At 35.5% G+C, this 23204-nt stretch overlaps 1 protein-coding gene across 6 annotated transcripts in view; it reads left to right on the forward strand.

The window, feature by feature from the left end:
• Positions 1-23204, forward strand: part of PAM (peptidylglycine alpha-amidating monooxygenase) — a 190889-nt gene that overhangs the window by 22927 nt on the left and 144758 nt on the right. For all 6 annotated transcript variants that reach the window (XM_049769116.1, XM_049769118.1, XM_049769119.1 and 3 more), the window contains exon 3: positions 17026-17083. In XM_049769116.1, the coding sequence (XP_049625073.1) occupies positions 17026-17083 (58 nt within the window). The remainder of the gene's footprint in view (positions 1-17025; positions 17084-23204) is intronic.

The following is a 23204-nucleotide window of genomic DNA, read 5'->3' on the forward strand; positions in this document are numbered from 1 at the left end:
TGTGTGTTCCCATCTCTATTAGATAATAACTTATTTGTATGTATAGAATTTCACCATTTTAATGTGCTTATACAAACAAGGAATAATGCCACGTGGCATTATTGGTACATATGGGGGCTGCAAGAAAAAGTCCAACAATCCCTGTGACTTGGTTCATACATAAGCGATAAAATGAGGGAATCTTTCACCAAATTCCATATTGATCAGTTCACAAAGAGAAGAAAAGATAAAAAGTAGGGGAAATCGTCACTATATAAGAGAATATTAAGTAAGAGATAGCTGTCAAAGAAAATAGATATAAAAAATTCAAAGGGCATACTTGTCTGTTTTATGCTTTTGAAATAGTTGGGTGGGTGTTAAATCCAGTGCACCACATTGGACTGTGATTTTGGATGGTGCAGTACTGAAGTTAAAAAGGGTAAATGTGAGGTAATGATGGTTCGGGGTGAAAGAGTTAAAGAGTAAATATGAGTTTTGTAGGGGAGTGATAAAGAGTAGAATACAAAATAGACATTCTGCATACATAAAAACATATCTTAAGGATATGGAGTACTATTAATATACATGTAGATTGGTATGAAATTACCAGTGACTTCCTGAGTACAGCCAAGTAACTATCAGCCACCCCCAGTTAAGCTCCTCCAAGTGTAAAAAAGGCCTTTGGCACAACGAAGGTCTGCCAAAACCCATGCTGGCCGAGACTCCCAGCTCCCAGGAAGGAAGGAGATCCTTCCCAAGCCAGAAGGCCGAAGTTCAAGCCCGCACCCTAAGCCTCCCCCTGGAGCCGGCATGGGAATGGGGAAAGTCTAGGGTACCCCATAAGCTCCTCCAAGGAACCTACCTGGCTGGTTTGCCCAGGCATGTGGCCCAGGCGAAGCCCTGGAGCTCCGGAGGAAAGAGGTAGAGGGGTGCTGGGGTGACCCAAGTCCCTCACCCCGACCCTAGGCCAGGTTAAAAAGGCCTTTGGCACAACGGAGGTCTGTGGAAACCCATTCTGGCCACATCACTAATTATTATTTAATATGTTCCTCTGCTTTCTGTAGTTCCTGTACTGGTGTTTGTCAAGACTTGATGGATTTCAGTTAAACCTTTTAGCAGAAATACTTCATAGGCTGTGTATTACCAACAGCCAGCAATTTTGTTCATCGCCTCTCTTCTTCCAATGTTAATCCTACTTATTATAGTGAGAATTGTGAGTTTGATTAATACATTTTAAAGTTTCCTATCAAAGTTCCAACAATTGATTTGGCAGCCACGAATGATTTTTATTGCCTATATACATTAGGAGTTCAAATAATGAGTATTGTTATCTGTTTTTCCCTTTGGTTTTGTTAGTGGAAAAAAATTTATGAAATGAAACTTTCCCCATAAACTATTAAATAACTTCTTTTAAAAAGAACTGGTGCCATAATTGATAATGTTCATCCCACTACTCCTGTGACTGGGACTGAAGATCCACATGGTATTGGGGGTTGAACCCAGGCCATCTGCTTGCAAAACATGTACTAAATCTTTTAGTTATCTCTCTGACCTTTATGTAAATTTACTTAAATTTACTCTGTCTGTACAATTTAAAATTTGTAATGACTGGATATAAAAAGGTAGATTTTGTTAACACTGTTACTGTCTGTAGAAATCTAATTGTATTGTGAGAATTTAGACTTGTTTAAATTTATTGCACTAATCATGGGTGTTTGTGTGTATGTGTACAAGAGAGAGAGAAACAGAGAGAGAATATGAGGAAACAAGAAAATAAAGCTGATTTCCAAATTATTCTTTTTGATTTAGCATTAGAAACTTTTCAGGTTGACTGGAAGATACTTTGCATTTTAGTGCAGTATTTTTTTATTATAATGTAAAAATGAACTGATGTCAAATGGACAGTCACAATTTTTGCAGCTATTTGCTTCATTAAAATAATAACTCCAGGGGCCAGCGAGGTGGCGCTAGAGGTAAAGTGTCTGCCTTGCATGCGCTAGCCAAGGAAGGACCACGGTTTGATCCCGGCATCCCATATGGTCCCCCAAAACCAGGGGCAGCTTAGCCAGGAGTAACCCCTGAGTATCAAATGGGTGTGGCCCGAAAAACCAAAAAAAAAAAAAAATAACTCCATTAATATATAAGTCCTCTCCAACCTTGGAAGTTTAGATACAAAAGAAGATAACCTTTATAGAGCCTTTTTTTTTTTTGCTTGTATTATTAATACTGTCTTTTAATGAATATTGGAAAATTATAGTGGGATAAATTTGGTTTGATAGCCTTCAAAAAGCGTAAATAAAATTCTTAGAGGAAAACAATGACTCAATACTCTGGAGCTATTTTTGCAGGAATAGGTCCTGTAAAGGTTATTAGTCATGTCACATAATAAAATTCAACAAACTAATTCAGCTGCATATCTGGCTTGTATGTCAGGTGGTCTCTGGGAATACAAACAAGAATAAATCAAAGATTCAGCCTTCAACCACAGTCCAGTAGCAGGAGACAGACCAGCATACAAGGAGCTTTGTTGTAACCATCTAGCATCAAAACAAAGATGTTTTTGACATGAAAAGGCAAAGTAAAGTACATCCCAAAGATTATTTTTACATTTAATTATATAGTAGCTTTTAGAAGTCCAAGGCCAGGCATGTAAATCTGCTCTAATGTTTGCTTTCTGAAGGTTTAAGGAAAATAAATAGGTCATGGAATTGAGTAGAGTCAGGCTGACTTTATCGTTGATCAATATATTTAAATGTGAGACTTTACATTAAACTTAAGTAGTTTGTGCCTATTGTTTCTGTTAATTAGTACACTAGCCTTTATTGAACTAGGAAGTACATTGGCTTTTCATCTTTTTTTTTTTTTCATGATACTCATCAGGCTTAATGGACTAAAAATCGACATTTTATCTCTCTTGGACCTATATTTTTACACCGTTGGGCATCTAGCTAAGAAGTACAGCCAACAAATGTGTAAATGATGAAGCCTCTAATTGGCATTGATACTTTACTAGAATGGAATATAGAAACTTAAAACAATTTAGCTTTACAGATTAGTACTTAGAAATAGAGCCAATTTGCCCAAAGTTAACCTGGAACTGGATAAATTTACAATTACAAGACATTTGCTTTAATTTATAGAAAGAAATTTGCTATCTGGACCTGATTTTTTTTCTATAGACAACCACTCCCATATTTCTTTGCTAATAGAAACTTATATTTGTTGCACCATTAACATTTTATAACGCAGAATTTGTTTTTTGGGCAATATCTGGCAGTGCTCAGGGCTTACTCCTGACACTGCCCAGGGTCACTCTTGGTGGGTCTGCACTCTGAGGACCACGTATTGAACATGGTGAGCTTCATGCAAAGCAAGTGCCCTACCCTCCATACTATCACTCTGGCCCCTAAAAAGTGAATTTTGGTTACACTATGTCATATAAGATTACTTTTCTTTCTTAGAAATTAATTATTGATAAATAATAATATAAATAAGCATATGATATAGTTCTGCTCATTTCCATCTGAAGAGAATGTTTCAGGTGAGATGTTGCTTGGACCAGAGCACAAGACTCTTCTTGCCTTGCATACAGCCCTCTGTGGCTCAATATCTGGTATTGCATATAGTTCCCTGAATACTGCAAGGAGTGATTCCTGAACACAGAACAGGAATGAACCCTGAGCACTGCCGAATATGGCCTCCCCTATCCAAAAAAGGAAACAAAGAAAAAAAGGTGGGGGCTGGAGAGATAGCCTGGAGGTAGGGTGTTTGCCTTGCATGCTGAAGAATGGTGGTAGAATCCGGCATCGCATCCCATATGGTCCCTTGAACCTGCCAGGAGTGATATCTGAGCATAGAGCCAGGAATAACCCCTGAGTGCTGTCGGGTGTGACCCAAAAACCAAAAACCAAAAAAAAAAAAAAAAAGAAAAAAGAAAAGTAAGGTGAGGCACTTTTTGAAAAATTTCACTCTTGAAAAGGACTTAAGAAATCTTTAGGGGCCAAAGAGAAAGTAGTAATTAAGATACATTCCTTGTAATTGGCCAACCCTGGTTCATTCCCCAGTGTCACAAGGCCCATCAAGCATCACCAACTACAGGGCTGGAGGCCCCAAAACAAAAACACCACAGGTATGGTCCTGAACGGCCCTGGACATTATGGCATGGACCAGGTAATCCTTGGCACCGTGGGACCTGAGAAGCTCTGCATCCTTATATTGGATCCTCAGTCCTCTTGCCTGAAAATTGCTGTTTCTAGGGCCCGCTTGGGCATTGCTTGGGAGCGTCACTATTCTCCCAAAGAAATACGATGTATATAGAACTAAGGCTAGCAAGAGCAATGAGGAGGAGGGGACTGAAAGTGTCCAGTTGACCTTGGTAGAGGGATATTGGCTCTTTGGACTTTTTGAAAGCTGCTGTTTAAGAAGATTGTACCCTTAAAACACAGAAGCATTTACCTCTTATAAACCAATTTTGGCTCAATAATTAAATAAATAAAATATATTTTATAAAGGGAAATAAATAAGAGATGTTCTCTTGTAAATGATCAGACCTGAACATCAAACCAAAGTCAACGACGACAGAATCTATGCCTAATCCACAGCAAGCTCTACAAGTGGGGACCAGTTACACTAATATTCTAGGGGTAAAGGAGGGAGATATCGGATGCATACTGGGAACAGGGGTGGAGGGAGGACATCATTGGTGGTGGGAATGCCTTTAATTTATTGTCACTATGAACCTTGAATATTACTGTGAAATATTTATAATTCACTTTGGCCACAATAAAAATTAATTTAAAGAAGAATATAAAATAATGGAAGATTCTATAGTCATGTGATGATGTTACAAATAAAAAACAACAACAAAGACCGTTTACTTGCTCAGAAATCCCCAACGTGCATCAACATGTTTCATGCCCATGTTTCTGGAAAGTAATTTCTTAGTCCCAACTATGCAATTTTACTTTCATAAAATGTGTGCCATTTTTAAGGATCATGTGCAAGAAAATAAAAAGTTAAACATATCTTTATTGTTTTTTTGTTTTGTTTGGGAGCCATAACCGGTGCGCTTAGGGGTAACTCCTGGTGCTGTGCTCAGAAATTGCTCCTGGCACACTAAGGGGACCATATGGATGCCGAGAATCAGACTGGGGTCTGCCCTGTGCTGGCTGCATGCAAGGCAAATGCCCTACTGCTGTGCTATCACTCCAGCCTCAGTTAATCATCTTTTAAGTCAAAAGTTATGCTGAGTTGCTGTGAATGCATTTCTAAATTTGAGCTTTTGAGGTTCTTTGTATATTTTGCTTCTTTTCTACAGGAGACTTGTTGGGTAATGATGTGTAAGGCTAATAAATTGATTATACAAAGGAAAAGTGCAAATACTATTTAATGAATTAATTTTGAAGTTGTTCTTCATGTATAAATGCATCAAAGCCAGAATTTACACACTACTCAAGTGTGCAGACAAAAGAAACTTTAACCTGTTTTTATTTATTTTGTTGTTGCTTTTTTGCTATTTTGTTTTTGGCCATTTGGCAATACCGGATAGTACTCAGAACAGGACCTTAACTCAGGGATTACTCTTGGAGGGGATTGGGTACCATGTGGGGTGCCAAAATCAAAGCCAGGTTAGCTGCACTCAAGACAAATGCCCTACACACTATACTGTCACTCGGACCCTAGATTATCCTTTTTAAAGATGACAACATAAAGCTTCAGCTAATGACCCTGTAGTATTTTTTTGTTTTGTTTTCCAGTTTTTGGTTTTTGTATCATAGCCAGCAGTGCTCAGGAGTTACTCCTGGCTCTATAATCAGAAATTGCTCCTGGTAGGCTTGGGAGACCATATGGGAGACCATATGGGATGCCAGAATTCGAACCACCATCCTTCTGCATTGCAAGGCAAAGCCCTACCTCTGTGCTGTTTCTCCGGCCCCTGACCCTGAAAGTTTAGGGAAAGAACAGTGTTGCTTTCATTTGAAAATGAAACACAATGAGTTCAAGTTTTGATGAAGCTATTTTCTCTCCTCCTCCCTTCCTTATTTGTCTGGATTGCTTCTTGATATATGGAAAGGTGTGAGTTTATTCGTAGAGAGGAAGAGACCTCAAATGAATGGGGCTCACGAGTTCCTTGACTTTCATTGACATCAGCTCTGACATCTATCTCACCCGTGACTAGAAAATTACTATCCCTCTTGGTAGAGATTTTCTTTTATTTCCTTCTTCTGGAAGGTTATTCTGCTTTCATGCTCTTTTTCTTTCCTAGCCATCATTTCTTCCAACTTCCTCCTTCATAATAAACTAATTGCAGGGATGATAAATGTGATTTATATAAGAGAGTATTAAAAATTCAACAGTTTAATATTTTCCAAGTATTAGTCTCCTTGTAAATAAATATATTATCTTTGAAAACCGGAAGTCTTGCCCAGAACCATACCATTTATACAACTATGCTAAAGTTGAATTGTTTTAAATATTTTACTATAATGTTAGCTTGTCTGATTGGACTGGCTGATTAAATATTGTTTTAATATGAAAATATTTTGATACCAACAAATATTTGATATTAAAGATAAAAATTTTATTTTTAATATTTATCTTAACATTTGATTTTTATAATGTAGTATTTGTTCTTTTGGGCTCTTTCACATGAAAGAGCATGTACTTTTGCAGTATACAATTTTACTATTTTATACATTAAGGTAAATTGGGATATTTGGTTTTCTAGGTTGTGTTGAAAGCATGAATATATGGAACAGTAATAGTTTTCTGGTTTGAAAATTATCAGGCATCGATAGACATGCAATGTTCTCTAGCAGTATGCTCTTTGGAAGCTTATATAATTGCAAAATTGCCTCAAATACATTTTTCTTGTATCATGAAAGTTTTGTTCTGTTGGGATGAATTTACTGAAAAATAACCTGGACTTTTTACTGGTCTCATGTAATTAATTCTAATCTCCTTATTTGTAAACTGAAGCAAGAATAAACCTCAGTAGTTTTTGTTGATTTAAAAAAGAACTAATCATAAAAATAAAACAATGCATTGATAGTTCTGAATATGAACCTGTAAGGTCTTACACTTGTGTATCTCATTTTTTTCCTAGTCCAGGACCAGATATATATCTGGATGTGTTGTTTGTATATGACAATATTTATTTTCCTACACTGCTCTCCACAATGACTGGGTCTTTGAAAATATTCTTTCCTCTGCCTAAAACATTGATAACCTCCTTTCATCTGGATTACTCCTTCTTAATTATAAATAAAATTTTGTAGCAACATGAAACTCTCTCATATTTCACTTAAAACAGAACAGATTTAATGTAATGAGTCCCTGATGCTAATCTTTGGATTTCATGCCCTACAGTAGATTAAATGCTAGATACTTACCCAGAACTATGGGGGTTGGGGGTAATTCCAGATCCCCAAACTTCACTGGGTGTTTCCCTTATAAAAAAAGGCAAATAAAACAGTAATAACTGTGTGATTATTTGTTTGCTTTTATTGGAGACTATTGTGTAAGGTCAGTATCCATGCATGCTTTTTTCTTTAAGTGGGGAAATATCTAGCCTCTTTATTTGTTGAATAAATAGTATTATAAAAAATAATAAATAATATATAAAATATATAAACATATAACATTGTATATTATTATATAATGTGAAATATAAATAAATAATATAAATAAATATATAATATTTGTTAAATAAATATGGATGCATGGACATATGAATGAATTAATACGCATGTTAGATTCATAGGTCTTGAAAGACATTTCATAGTAATGAGATAATTTGGATAAGATATATGAGATGAAGAACAAAGGGTAGAAATCAAGGTGACTTTGTTTTCAGGTTGTTTTTAGGAGCCACACTTCTTGATGCTCAAAGTTGACTTCTCTGTGCTTGTTCAAGAAACAAAGTCTGACTTAGTAGCCAGGTGATGAACAGACCTTTTACATCTAGAGCTTTACTTTGGGAATGCTGTGTAGTTCCACAGTCAAATGTAAGACACTCAGCAAAGAAATCAGTCTTCAGGATATTTCAGGGTCTTTACTGTTTGGATGTATCTCCAAACAACTTTGGGAGAGGTGAAGGGTCTTCCAAGTGAAGGTCAGGATACCCAGCACCCCTCTCAGTTGTAACTCTTGATCAGTTGGTTCAGTGTAAGGGCTCTGGGGTGTGGTGCTACTCGGATTACTCAGATTACCCCAGCAGTGGCATCAGGAATCAAAGTAGGGTCAGCTGTAGACAAGGGAAGCACCTTCACCCAGACTGTCTCTCAGGCCTCTCCAAACTATTTTTTGTTCACTGTGTTAAAAAAGGGGGTAATGTAATTGTTACTAGTTAAGAGTTGGTACAAGATTCAGAAAGTCTACTGCTTCTGTACTCAAGACAGCCCAGGAAAGAGCCTAAGAAGGCATTGACTTAACAATGAGGAAAGCCACTCATGGGAATGATTAGCAAATTCAGTCAGATGAACAACTTGCTTGCAGCCTTGAACTATGGAGGATGCACAAGATCACCTGCTTTTAGGCTGTGGGTGTTGAATTGTGACCACTTTGCTCTGTTCCTTTTTGTTTTCTCTTAAGCTCTAAAACAGATGTTCCCTTACCAAAAATGTTTTTTTTTTGTTCATTATTTTCTCATAAAGACTTGTAATTCCCAAAGAAGACCCCCTTGCCAAGAAAGTAGCTTCCATTTGAGCTACTTGGCATTGAGAACCTTGTCATCATCAGACACAATGTGATTATAGTTTAAAAATGCAAATGGGATTCGGAGAGGAATGAACCAGCAGATAAAATTCATATGAATAAATGGTGCTGGTTTAAAGCCCTAATTAGGTGGACCTATAAAAAGAGTTTCTTCTCAGCCCTCCTTAAATTGTGAGCTTATTGACTCCAAAAAAAGAGGGACATCCAAAATTTAATAAATATTTATAAAACTCTTGATATGTGTCCAAATTACTCTAGATGTGTAAGATACTAACAGACATTATTACAAAATTATATGTCAGGTTGGAATACACTTTCTAAAAGTTGGTGGGGCTAGAGCTTAGCTTAGTGGTAAGAATGATAGTGTACTGGTACATGGAGAATACTGTCTTATAAAGTCATTTGAGAATGTTTAGCATAAAATATGTATGATAACATCATCCTTCTAATGCCTAATAAGCATAGGTAGGCAATCTGTTTTATTTAGAGAGTGATTCAAAAGAAAACAAAAAGGAAAAATAGGATGAATTACAAAAGTGACTGCTTTAATAGACTTCTTTTCATTAACAGATATCTTACATTCTAAGATCAGAAAGTTAGATTTGAATCGTATTTGGACTTTGATTATCACATATCATGATGGAGTTTGACTGGTGCGATTTATTTTACAGGAGATCATTGAAAAAAATAGTAGAGACCATACTGTTTACCATATAATATTTCTTTGAATTATGGCTTATTTACATAAAATAAATAAATTGTGAATAGCCATGGAAGTTAGCATAAGGGCAATATCAGGGTAAAACTGCATTATGTTGTCTATTTTATGGTATCGATTTGGGTCACCACATTTGAAGACTATAAGAAAGGGAATATTGGGGCCAGAGCGGTGGTGCAAGCAGTAGGGTGTCTGCCTTGCATGTGCTAACCTAGGACTTAAGTTTGAATGATAAAAGGACAGTGAGGATATTATCTAATGCAGATCAAATCATAACACTGGGCACTGGAACCTAAATGGCACCTCTGGTTTCCCAAAACAAAAATTACTGGATTTATTGTGGACAGTTTCTCTGTGTAATAGAATAAGTATAATTTTGTTTGTTCCATATTCATTTAAGCATACAGTTGATTTTATTAACTGTCATTTGATGGAAACCACTGCATTTGACTCAGAAATGACAGAATAAAAACAAAGAACATATTTTGTTAAATAACTTACATAACAATAATGAACAATAATGTCTATGTGAGAGTTTTGTTTCATGGAGGTAACAAGAGAATAATATAAAAATTTTTGGTTTTGTTTTGGAACCACACCTGACTGTGCTCAGAGGTTATTCCTGACTCTACTCTTAATGAATCACTCCCTGTGGGCTCAGAGGATCATATGGAGTGCCTGGAATTGAACCTAGGTCAACCACATGCAAGGCATGTGCCCTATCAGTTGTACTATTGATCCATCTCCAGTATAAGAATCATTTCATAATAAGTGCTGTTTTAAAAAATGTCTAACACATTCCCTTATTCTGTCAAAAGGAAAGGAAAGTGCTTTTCTTGGATAGTGCCCAGGAGCAGCCATGAGGCAGCATCAGCAATATCTGTCCTTCTTGATTCAAAATCTGCTACTGTTCCATAATGCTGGGAGGCTTGGCTACATAGAGCCACTTTATTTTCTCTCTTTTGGTGCATCTGAGTGTTATGTTAGCAGTTTGAATGTGCTGTATTTTACAGACAGTCCCCTGGCATCTCGTTTAGATTCAGCGTTCTCCCCACAGAGACAGAATGAGGATTCATGATAATGATGTATGGACAATTGCAAAAAGTTGTACTGCTAGTTTGAGTTGAATTATAGAAGCATCCTACCTAGGACAGTGCATTTAGATGCAGAAACTATTAGTATATAGCCAGTAAGTTGTTATTTTTTGCATCTTCGTAATGTGTTAAAGAAAAACATTGATCTGAGTTTTTGATGTATATAGCTTTCCAAGTTACTCTGAAGAAAGAAAATTGTGAGACATTAAATAACCATGTCCCTAGTCTCACTTGTTGCAAATTGTCAACAATATTCATCAAATGTTCTCAGATAGTCTTGAAAATTTGACAACTGAACTAAAGTTTCTTGTCAAATGTAATGTGTATTTTATTCCTTATTTCTCTTATTAATCAAACAAACAACAAAATTTGTATCTAAGAATAATATCCGTTTTTTCAGATTTAAGGAAGTTTTAAAATTATAATCCTTTAACGGTGCTCTTTAGATGTTTAGAAAGAAGGTGCTGTATTGAACTGATTATAATTAAATCGACTCCATCAGTTCCTAGTGTGAGTTCTATATTAATCATACACACAAAAAATCACTTACCTAAGAACTTCACTTTTCCCATAAGACTTTGCAAATATTTATGATATATCTTATGGCATGTTATTATAGACCATAACTATGGTAGGGTAGAGTGTTTTGAGGATGAAATAGGAAACCCAATACATTTTCTTTTTTTTTTACAAGTTATCATATAAGTACTGATCAAGTGTTTTAAGTATTTTAATTTGATTTAATATTATTGAATAGTAGAGCTTATGGGATAATAGTTACCCAAATCACGGTATTGTTAAATCATATTATTAGAATTTATTTGCATAAAAGAAAAAGTCAACCATTTACTTGTTCATATTGATGATGTAATGAATTTATTACTTTAGGAAATGTGTTCTGCCACTTTTTATAATTTGGTTGCCTCAGAAAACTTTGCTTGCTTTCTAAAAATCAAATTTTCCAATCATCAAGTTATTGGTACTTAACCATGTGGTTGCATGTTATTGAGCTTTAAATCCCTAACTGCAGCTTACAGCGTGGAACTTACATGTGAATCAAATAATTCTTTGTGACTTAATCTCAGAATATAATGTATTTTAAGAATATTTATAGTTGAGGAGATAGGACAAAGGGTAAAACCATTCCCTTGGCATTCGACTGACCCATTTTCCATCCCTAGCATCTCATATGGTCCCCTGAACATTACCAGGAGTCATTCCTTTGTGCAGAGCCAGAAGTAACTCTTATCACTGCTAAGTGTGACCCAAAAACCAAGCCAAAAAAAAAATAAAAGTATTTGTAATTACCTAAATTATGTTTCCATGTATTTTGTAACTACTTAAATAATTGTTCTCTATGCATTACTACAGCATTTTGGTATAGGTCATTGTCAGATTCATTCTCTTGTTTGTTTTATTGTTTTTGTTTTTTGGGCCACACCTGAAGATGCTCATAGGTTAATCCTGACTCTGTATTCTGTAATCACTCCTGACAATGCTCAGGGATCATATGGATTGCTGGCTTTTGAACCTGGGCCAGCAGCATGCAAATACCTTATCCACTATATTGTTTCTTTGGCCCCCTCATACCATTCTTAAATGTGTTATATACAACTATATAAAGTTAAGTAAAAACTACATAAAGTTTTAAAGGTATTTATTCATTTAATTATAAAAAATCTAAAATTTTCTTTAAAATACACCTTTTAAACACTTACGTGTGTGAGACCTGGGTTTGATCTTCCAAGATATAAAGCATGCACAAATAAATGAATAAAATATAGATTTTATTCTTTTGGTTAGTTGGGGAAAGATGTGCATGTTCTAAATTTTCTCCAGAAACACAATTTAGTAGAATCAAATGTACAAGAGGAAAGGTAGATCATTATCTCTAATATCTCTAATAGTACTGAAGATGTAAACTTCTGAAAAAATTTTGTTTTGTTTTGTTTTGAGCCACACCAGAACTGCTCAGGACTTATTCCTGGTTCTGCACACAGTGATCACTACTGGCAGGCTCAGAGGACTTATGGGGTACCTGAGATCAAAGCAGGAATGGCCACGTGCAAGACAAAGACCCTACACAATATACTATGGCTCTTCTGGCCCAACTTCTGAAGACTTGTAATGCTAACTCTGGTACTCTTTGTAACTTTACGTAGTTCAGCAATCTTTTGGTAAAATAACTACCAATGAAAAAAATAGGTTTTTCTAAAAAGTTTCATAGGCTTACTTACATCTTGCTTTTGAGATGGAATTACTAAAATTCAGATAGACTAAGCAGGACAGTACTGAGCTTCAGTCACTGGCTTTTCCCATAGAACTATTCTTGGGCTCTCATCTTAATTCTAGAAACCAAACTATAATATTTTATGGTTGTGAACAGAATAAATTACCATTTGCTATTTCCTGTTCTATTGAACTGTGGTCTTCAGAGCTTCCAGCTGAAGGGCAATTATTGATTTAATATACTATATTTTTTTAATCTATTCACTTTTAGAATAGCTTTGCCATCTTTGTTTGTTCTTATTCTCAGGAAATGGGACACAAATCAAATTCTAAGTCAGTATGACGTACATCTAATTTAGACTTTGCTCTTGCAAAATGATTTTACAGGATATTGGTTATTCTGTGGGTAATCTTTCTTATCATTCCTCTTCAAAGAAAAATGATTCTAACAGTCAAAAAAAATAAACTATCTTTAGAAACCTGAAAATACTGTCAATATTAGAGGAAGTATAAGCCTAATAGAAATTGATAGAAGAAAAACACTACAAATTTACTTATAAAAATTATTCAGCTAATGAAAAGCAAGAATTATAATATAAATGAATCAATTCTGGATTGTTAATAGTAGTTTTATTTGTACAATTTTTAAGTATCATTTTACGTGGTTTTATTTTTGTCCAAAAAAGTAACTTTCTGAAATTGGAATGCCTATTATGCCTGTACCTTTTATGTCCTAGAAACAACTTGAGATACTTAGAATAAAATCAAAGATAAAGAGTCAGAGAGCTAGTACAATGGCTTAGGTGCATGTCTTCCATGCAATCTACCCTGCCTAGTTTGACCCTGAGTAATGCATTATTGTCCCTTGAGCACCTGCAGGAGTGAACCATAAGCATAGGACTAGATATAAACCCTAAGCTAGTTTTACCTCTGGGTAGTGCAAATTATTTTTTAATAAAGAACTAGGATAAAATAAAAGATAAACTAAGGCCTAAATCCAATTAAGCCCAAACTTAAAATAATATGTTTGGTTTGCATTTTATTACAATCTTCCTGACTTTCATCTTAGAAATGTGTTCTTAGTTACTTTCAGTTTATTTTATTGTTTTTGTTTTTGGTTTTGGTGGGGTTTTTTTGGTTTTCGTTTTTTGGGGGGGTTTGTTTGTTTGTTTTTGGCCACACCCAGTGACACTCTGGGGTTACTCCTAGCTATTCACTCAGAAATCACTGAGGAACCATATGGGATACTGGAGGATCGAACTGCAGTCAATCCTCAGTTAGCACATGCAAGGCAGGTGCCCTACCTCTTGCTCCACTGCTCTGGCCTCCTAGCCTACATTTTTATCTGTATTTTCTGTTAAGTTATTCATTGTTCACATGACTTAAAATGATCAGCAATAATTTAGTCAGACTGCTGGTATTCACCTCCAGTTCTGCATTTGTTCGTATCAAGCAAGCAACTGTTTAATTAAAAAAAAAAAAGAATAAGCCTGATGGACTCTATTTAAAGTTGGTAGGGATGGATTTTTCTCATCAATGATTATTGTGATAGAAAGAAGCATTCACAATAAAGTAGAACTCAGCAAAATACAGAAAATCTTTTAAAACCCAGAGGGCTCTAAAGAGCAGGCACTAAGGTTACATCAGGGGAGACAGTGAATAAATAGGCCTTCTGGGTTCTTTGATTGGCCTTATCCAGAGAGGAAAAAGACTTATCTTAACTTCTCTTAACCAGAGACAGTGATATAAGTTAGAGCAATGTATGAGAAGACAATTCTGGATAGTAGAAGAATTGCCTCTCTTTTGGCATAGAAATTCAACTTTCTCTAATCACTTTGCTAAGAGTAGCTCCAAAGCCTATGTACCCATATCCCACTTTTGTCTACATGAGCAGTAAAGAAACCCAGCATTGTAACCTTATTTTGAGGCAGTATTTTTTTTTAATCAGTAAAGATAGGTGTGATATCTAGGTAATAGAAATAGGTGTTGAGGGTTAAAAGAGTTGAAGTAGGTAAAAAGAAATTTTGAATACCATATTTTCCAGCGTATAAGACAACTTTTGATACAAAAAAAAAATCCAATGAAAATCGGGGGTCATCTTATACGCGGAGTATATCCCAAAAAATGTTTCAATATGCCACTAAATGAAAATTATATGAATATTGCCACAAAATGAATTTTCCAACTCAATCCTGCTGCTCGGACTGCCTCTCTAACTCACCCAATCCAAGCAGGCTTTTTATGCATGCAAATTAGACAATGTTCTGGACCCGAATCTACACTGTCAAAAGCCTGCTCAGATCGGCCAGAGTCAGAGAGGAAGTCTATTACAGAATAACCTTTGAACCTTAGCTTGCTGTGATGGACTCACTGTGGTACATACAGTGCACAGGAACGTTCTGTCTGATACAACGAATATAGGCCTAAGCCTATGTTTTAACTGCAAAATTAGGGGGTCGTCTTATACGCCGGCAAATACGGTAATTTACTATAAAGAGTAAACTATTGACATATGTAAGTTATTGTTCATATATTTAAATGTCATTTAAATGTTTAAATGTTTAAATCTCATATAATATTATACTGATAATATCTAGTTTCTATGGGAAATATTTTAGATATTAAGAGCTACTAAAATATAACATGAGCATCATGTCTGGCACAAAGTGGCATTCATTAACTCCTGTATCAAAATAGTAATAGTTTCAGCAGCTGTCCTTAGTAGTGCATAATTATCTTACTGTCCTGAGTTATCCATGGCTCCAGATAATAAATAATCTTTTTCTTTTCCTTTGTGTGGTTTTTTTTTTGTGCCACATCCATCACTTATTATTCTCAACTTTGTGCTCAGGGATCATTTCTGGCGGACTCAGAGAACCATATGGGTTGCCAGGGATCAAGAGTAGGTCCACTTGTGCAAGGCAAGTGATGTATCCAATGTACAATATGTCCATCTCCAAGAAAAGAATCATATCCTTTATTTGGTGTGTGAGGAAAATAGAGTCAGTATATTTCTTCCCTCATATTTTACTTTAGTGTCAAAGAGATTAGAAACAGTATTAATTATCCAAATAATACTTGGCTATAAAACTCTAAAGCATTATTTACCACATGTATCTGTAGGTTTTGAAAATACTGAACACATGTCCAGTAATTCTGTGGTCTAAGCTCCTTACTATGCAGGATTTTCCAGCTCATTTCCTCCTTTAGTAACCTAAATACTTAACCTAAATACCTAACTGGCTTTTTGAATAAGTAGTTTTTTAAATGGAAAAAAAATCCATATACATAAGTAGTAACAAAGACTTAATGCTATTTATGTTATTTTTCACATTTTAAAATTCTAGTTTGGTGTTCTTGTTTTCTAATACAAGAAGTAAAAAATAATAATTATTTTACAATTTTTAGTACCAACAGGTAGGCAGGTTTAGAGAATGGTTATTCTCTAAATGTTGTTATAAATGATATTAATGTTAGTGGCATCTCTTGATTTAAATCTTATGCAGTAATAATTCTTCAAGTTTGAATTACTGAATTCAGCCTCTATTTGTACTGGACATATTAACAGTAGCACATGCTTAGTTGCCTGTAGATTTCTATTCAGGAAATAGAATGGATCAGTAGAAACCCATTATATTTAAATTAAAATTTTTGTCACAAAAAATTTATTTTAAGTATATTTGATTACAGAAAATGGCCCTTTAGAAAAGAGATCAACACTTAGAAAAGAAAGGATACTTTGTATGAATGTTTATTTCTTCAGTGTGCTACTTAAAATTTTTAAAGGGAGAATCCACCAAGTATAACATTACATTGTAGACTAACTTTTGTTCATTATTTAATTTTTTCATTAATTTGTTACTTATCATTATCACTTTTAGGCCTTTTGGCTAAAAGTGTAGTATTATTTATCATTAATATTTGGGATAGTTGTAAAGTGATTCAATAAAATGAATATTAAATAATTAGGTAAGTGTTAGAGATAGTTAAAACCATCTTAAATTCAAATCCATCAAATTATTTCAGTCATTTTATACAGTTGCCTAAAGTGCTTCCTCATAGTTATGACAGTACCAGAAATATCGTTCATGATAATTGAGCTTATAAATGGAATGTCTTTTTTTGGGGGGGAAGAGAGTCTTAGACAAAAAGTTTAAGGAAGTTATCATCCTTCACCACCCCAGATTTGGTAACACTTTCTCAGTCATGAACTCCCAAATATTGATCACTCCTATTTCTTTTTTTTTAAATCAGCAGCCTAATTTGGATTTTGTATTCTCTTTTTAATAGTCTGATACGTACTTCTGCATGTCAATGCGTTTGCCAGTGGAAGAGGAAGCCTTCGTGAGTAAGTATTCATTGGATGATGTACAGAGGTGTACACTTAAGGAAGGACAGCTATTTGAAATCAGTGAAAGATTCTCTTTGATGGTTATGAACATATTAATCTTACTGTCAGTTTCTCAGATTCATTTATCATGCCTAGTGCAGAAACAAACTAGAGAGAGAGCTACCAAGAGACAAGATTACAAAGTGTATCTAGAGAGATTCATGAGTAATATTAGTTACTGGGTTGCATGCAGATGTCCATGGCTGTCATTGCCATGTGGTCCTGTTTGTATGCTATTGACTTTATGTCTGTGGCTGGATGCTTAATTCTACTCCACTAACAGATTGTATTTACCTTCTGGTTCATGCTTTAAATCAATGCAGTTTAGAATCAGCATTGGGAAATATAAGATTTTACCTGTGAGACAGATAGAAAGAAAGGAAGGAGAGAGGGGAGAAGGAAAGATGGGAAAAAAAGACAAAAGGAACCTTAGTACTATTGTTTATGATAAGGAATAAGAGACGCTTTAAATGGCAATCCCTTCCCCAAGTGAGGCTGTAACTCAATAGGGAAAAAAATTGACAAAGCACCAGCTGTTTTCATCTTGGTTGTTTTAATTTAAATGTCCCTATGACAGACTTTAACTGTTTAGAGAAGAGGTGCATTGGTAAATTATTCATGAATTTGTGAGTCTCCACACAACCCCTCACTTCTGGTTAGAGATGCTGATTTGAAGAGAAGGCAATGATAATGAGAGTTGTACATGGGTCTCTTGAAACTGGTCTTCAAGTGGGCTGCCTGAAAAGGCTATTATGTGAATTTTAAAATGCAGCCGGTAGCTTACGGTCATCCCAGGATGAATTGTTATGAGTTATTCCCATAGGAATAGACATTATAAACCTGGAAAGCCAGACAATGTACATTTATGTTTTTTCATACACTTTGGTGGCAGTCAAAACAGATATAAACAAAATAGCCCATAGCAACATCCTTTAAACAAAATTTACTCCATGGTAGATCTAAGTATAGAAAACAGACTTTGGGAAGTTGAATGTAGCTTGACTATTGATCCTTTTGATATTTGAACATTACTAAGAAACAAAGATGGGATTGGTGATGCACGTACATTTTGAGAAAAATTATTTTAGTTCCCAGTTGTGGTGCTTTCAGTGACACAGATAATTCGTGGTTTTAAATGTATAATGTATCATTGAAACATTAGCAGTAAGGTGGCCTAGGAAAAATATACTCTACTCAGTGGTCTTCAAACTATGGCCTATGGGCCACATACTGTATTTGTTCCCATTTTGTTTCTTCACTTCAAAATAAGATATATGCAGTGTGCATGGGAATTTGTTTATAATTTTTGTTTTTACTATAGTCCAGCCCTCCAATGGTCTGAGGGACAGTGAACTGGTCCCTTGTTTAAAAAAATTGAGGACAACTGCAAACCATAAAAAGAAGTTTCACTTGAAAGTTTGTTTTTGATTTTATATCTTCCCTGCTATCCCCCCTCTCCATATTCAGTGTACATTTGATTCCTCCTGTTTCACACTAGCTTTGAGTGTATAATGGGATTCTCCACACCTGTAAAAATAGATCGCCACATTCTATAGCGAGAGTACGAGTCTTTAAATTAATAGGCTACTGCTTTGTTTCAAGGACCTGCTGGTATTGGTAGTATATGATTTGAAAGGTGGTGACACCAAAGATATGTGGAATTTGATTATTGCTCCCCTAATACAGATGTGCTTGTTTTCACATTATTGGAAATTGAAAGTAAAGTGAGTAAATTCAATCAATAAAAATGACAACAGGAAACAGATAAAAGACTGAGAAATTTGGTGCTAAAAGTTCTACATTGCCTTAGACAACTCCCTTCTTATATTAAGTCAATCTCATTCTAAGGTGCTTATCAGATCTTTAAAGATTAATAACTATTTTTATTAATTCTTCTTTACTTTCTTGTTGGGAGATTGCATGTATATTATTGAATTCATGACATGTTCAGAACGTTCATTTCACCTTTTAGTTTGTTTTTTGATGACACTACCATTGATGCATAATCCAGCAACCATAAAAACGGTTTTGGATATTTTAAATGACAAAATTAATAACAGATAAATACCAGTCACTTATATAAAGAGATGATTAAAGAACATGTGTATGCATTATTAATTTCTCTTTTTATTAATTGAATCACCATGTGATGCACAGTTACAAAGCCCTTCAGGATAGAGTTTAAGTCATACAGTGTTCCACACCCATTCATTTACCAGTGTATATTTCCATGTGTATCGGTTTCCTTTCACTCTCTACCCAACTTTTATCTTCTCTTTCTATCTCCGTTTCTCTCTCTCTGTTTTTCCTTGCTTGGCTCTCTGAATCTGTCTCTGTGACTCTCTCTTTCCTTTTAGGCACTGTGTTTTGAAATACCGTTTCTGAATGGAGAATATTGTGCAGATCACATTACTTCAGCCACCTAGTTTTTGTCCAGCATAATTTCCAACTAGCTCTGCCTGTGCATAGTCCTCTTGCATAGTAAGAGAAGCAGAGGAAGATATTTGTCTTTGTTTTGAGTGTGTGGTAGGAACATATATTTTTATGGAATCCTTGTCATATACTCATCCTCCCACCAGCCATGGTTTGCTTATCTTAGAGCCAGACACTAACCCACTAAAAGCTGTGTTTATTCCATTATTCAGGAATAAGACTCACACTCTTTAACTCATTATTTGTGGTATTCAACTTGTACATCCTTTCAGTCTTTACAGGTCTGTACCTTCCCTCACTACCTGTAAACAGCACTCTGGAACATTTTACAGTACAGTCAAATCATTTTCCAAAACAAAACCCAGTACTCATTAGCAGTTGATGATTTGCAGAAGGAAAGGGGTCTGGGGGTGGCTATGTGTGTTGGAGAGTTCTCTTATCTTTCTTAGACTGCCAGAGCAGACACTTTGCTGCTTGTCCAAGAATCAGACGTTATACAGGTTGTCTCAAAGTGTGTGTCTCTGGATTCTTGAAAATGCAGATCTATTAAGATCAATGATAGCTACTTCCTGAAGTTTCTTACTCTTTGACACTCATTTTTCAGTATCTGTGTCTTTAAAATTTTGAATGCCAATAAATTGTAAGCTGCTATATAGTAGGACTCAATTACTGCTTCACCTATGAAAACTTTTAGGAAATGTTATTTCTCAGTTATTTTCTTTCTTTTTTTTTTTTTTCTGATTCTTAGCTCAGGAATTACTCCTAGAAGTGCTTGGGGGACCTTGTGGAATACAGGATATTGAACCCAGGTTGGTCACTTACAAGGCAAGCACTTCCATGCTGAACCGTTGCTCCTATCCCTCAGCTATTTTCTAAGTCAATGTAACAAATTGTAGACAGTATTCCTTTTAAATTTAAGCTATAATACTTTTAGTATAATGAGAGAATCGTTAAATTTTCAAAAGCTACTTGTTTATATATTCATCAAGCTTGCAATTCAGCCAATGCTGGCCTAGGAGTGAGGATTTGAGTATTCAAGGAATTCATGTACTGGCAGAATCCTAGAAGGCAGAAATATGCATTGTTGCAACATAAGACATTTTTGCTTTTCAGATTTCTGAAGAAAATCATAAAAGGCAGAGAACAATTCATATAACTTATGAGAACAAAAACACTCTCAACTCAAAATTATATTTGATCCAGACTCGGTGCATGTGTGACTAATTATAGAACCCTTTTCAGAGAAGCATATTTCTCCATTTTTAGAAAATACCATCATTACAATAGTCATGAAATTTAGCTATTCATCTGCCTCTCATATTTGCATGTGAACTCACACAGCACATTTAATGTGTTCATGTATATATTGATTCATTAAATGTGAATTAAAGTAGGTACTTGGGGAAATACTTTAATGAAGATTAGTGTAATCTTTATATTTTGAATAAAATCATAGCTTTCCCTAGTGCATTGCTTTTGTTTATTGTTCTAATAAGACAGATCACATTCAGGATAGATGATAGGGTGATAAAATCTGCATTTGGCCACTGAACTGTGATACTGTCTAAAAGGTGTTTTACAGACACTTGGAGGAATTGGTTCTGACAGGAGCCCACTCAGCCAAGAAATTTGACTGTCATCTTCATCCACTTGCTTTTCTTCACATGGATGACCAGTAAATAAATGTGTCTTTTTTTTAGTGAACAATGGCAGGTACCTATCTATCACACTGCACTATACAAATGAGATAGAAACCATTGGGTATAGAAAGAGATCAAAATTAAACTAATGAATCATTGCTTTTCACTTTCTTGGGCTTCTCTCTTGAATGTTGAACATCTACCTTCTAATACAGAATTGTTCGCTAGACATATTTCCACAGGTGCCCTTTCCAAAACATCACTTGAAGGTAATATTGGTGACTTTAAACTATGCTGGAACAACCTATTTTTTATCACTCAGATGGGCCAGTAAACCAAGTCATATACCAACTAAGTCTGGGCATAAACATTGCTCACATATCTACACAGCAAATAGGACCAGGAGAGCATGGAGATGATCCCCATCCCTTGCAACTACCATTAACTTTCTGCTGCCAATTAGTTAACTTTTTGTCCTTTTCCTTTTTTTTCACCTAGGATTTTTCTCCAAATAAATAATAAAGACTCTGTCTCACATGACTATTGGACATTTTTCATGAGCCCTAGAAGGATTTTTCCATTTCTAAGGCAAAGTTACTTAAAAAAACAAACAAACAAACAAACAAATTAATATAAATAAGGCATCAGAGGTCTCTGAGAACCTGGACTTAAAAGAGACTAGATTACTATGAGCCCTGTCCTTTGTGCTTTAAATTTCCCCTAGGCTTTGACCACCAAGCATATTTCCAGTCATTCCCTCCACTACTCAACCCAGCCCCCAATTATCAAGTTTAAAAAAGGGGGAAGAGAGAAGAATAGGAACCATTTCATTATACATAACAAAGCTGAGAATTCAATTTAGATACATCTAGAGATTACTAGGAGTTTATAGGTTTGTGACTTTATGATATACCTAGAGATTACTAGAGTTTATGGTTATGCACTAGATTTTTGAAATCCATACAAATGTTGAATCATTTTATTTATTTGAAACTAATGTAATGTTATAGATAAATTTGTTGGGGGGGCACACCCAGTGAAGCTCAGGGGTTACTCCTGGCTCTGTGCTCAGAAATCATTCCTGGCTTGGGGGACCATATGGGATGCCAGGGATCGAACCACAGTCCGTCCTAGGTTAGTGCATGCAAGGCAAATGCCCTACCACTTGCACCACAACTTCGTCCCCTACAGATAAATTTTATATAAAATTACACATACCACCAAAAGTTACTAACTTGTTGGCTTAGCTCTTTTAATGCAATAATTCCAAAATACTATTACTGCCACGACCTGATCTCAGTACAAGTGCCATTCAGGTATAAAGCCAGTTTAAATTGTAAATGTCTTTCAGTGGCCTGGGGTTCTTTACACTGAACACATTCTGAAATGCCCATTTCAGTTTTTCAGTAGGGATGTTAGTGCTGACTCTCAAAAAATTACCAGTGTAAAATGTTGCAGCCAGAATAAAATTCTGGATAGATATAAGCAAGCTTGCTTTATGATCTGGTATGATAGCTGGTTTAGATTTTTCTTTCCAGAGCAGAGTATTTCAGCACCTATGACAGTGAAAGAATATGCTGGACACTAATAGTAGTCTTTCCATTTTTTAGGTGACAAATAACTTCTTGGCTTAGTGTATGTAAGGGAGAAAGGAACATGCATTTAAGATTGTTGTGAGAAATAATAGAGCCTAGCATGGGCCGGCCCAGTGGCTATGTCTTAGGGATAGAGACATCCACTCCAGTGAATGTAAGAGTGGATGCTGGGGGCTCTTGCTGGAAATGAGATGGGTTGCAAGGTCGGTACCTTATACTTGTACAGTTTTGGGGAGGGGCACAACTAGAGGTTCTCAAAGGCTTACACCTGGCTCTGAGTTTAAGGATCACTCCTGGCCAGCTCAGAGCAACATAAGGGTATTGGGAATCAAACCCAACTCAGCCATGTGCAAGACACATGTTCTACCAACTGCACCATCTCTCCAACCCTAGCTGTCAGGTCTTAATAGG

This window comes from Suncus etruscus, chromosome 2 (assembly GCF_024139225.1).
Source record: "Suncus etruscus isolate mSunEtr1 chromosome 2, mSunEtr1.pri.cur, whole genome shotgun sequence".
Lineage (NCBI taxonomy): Eukaryota > Metazoa > Chordata > Mammalia > Eulipotyphla > Soricidae > Suncus > Suncus etruscus.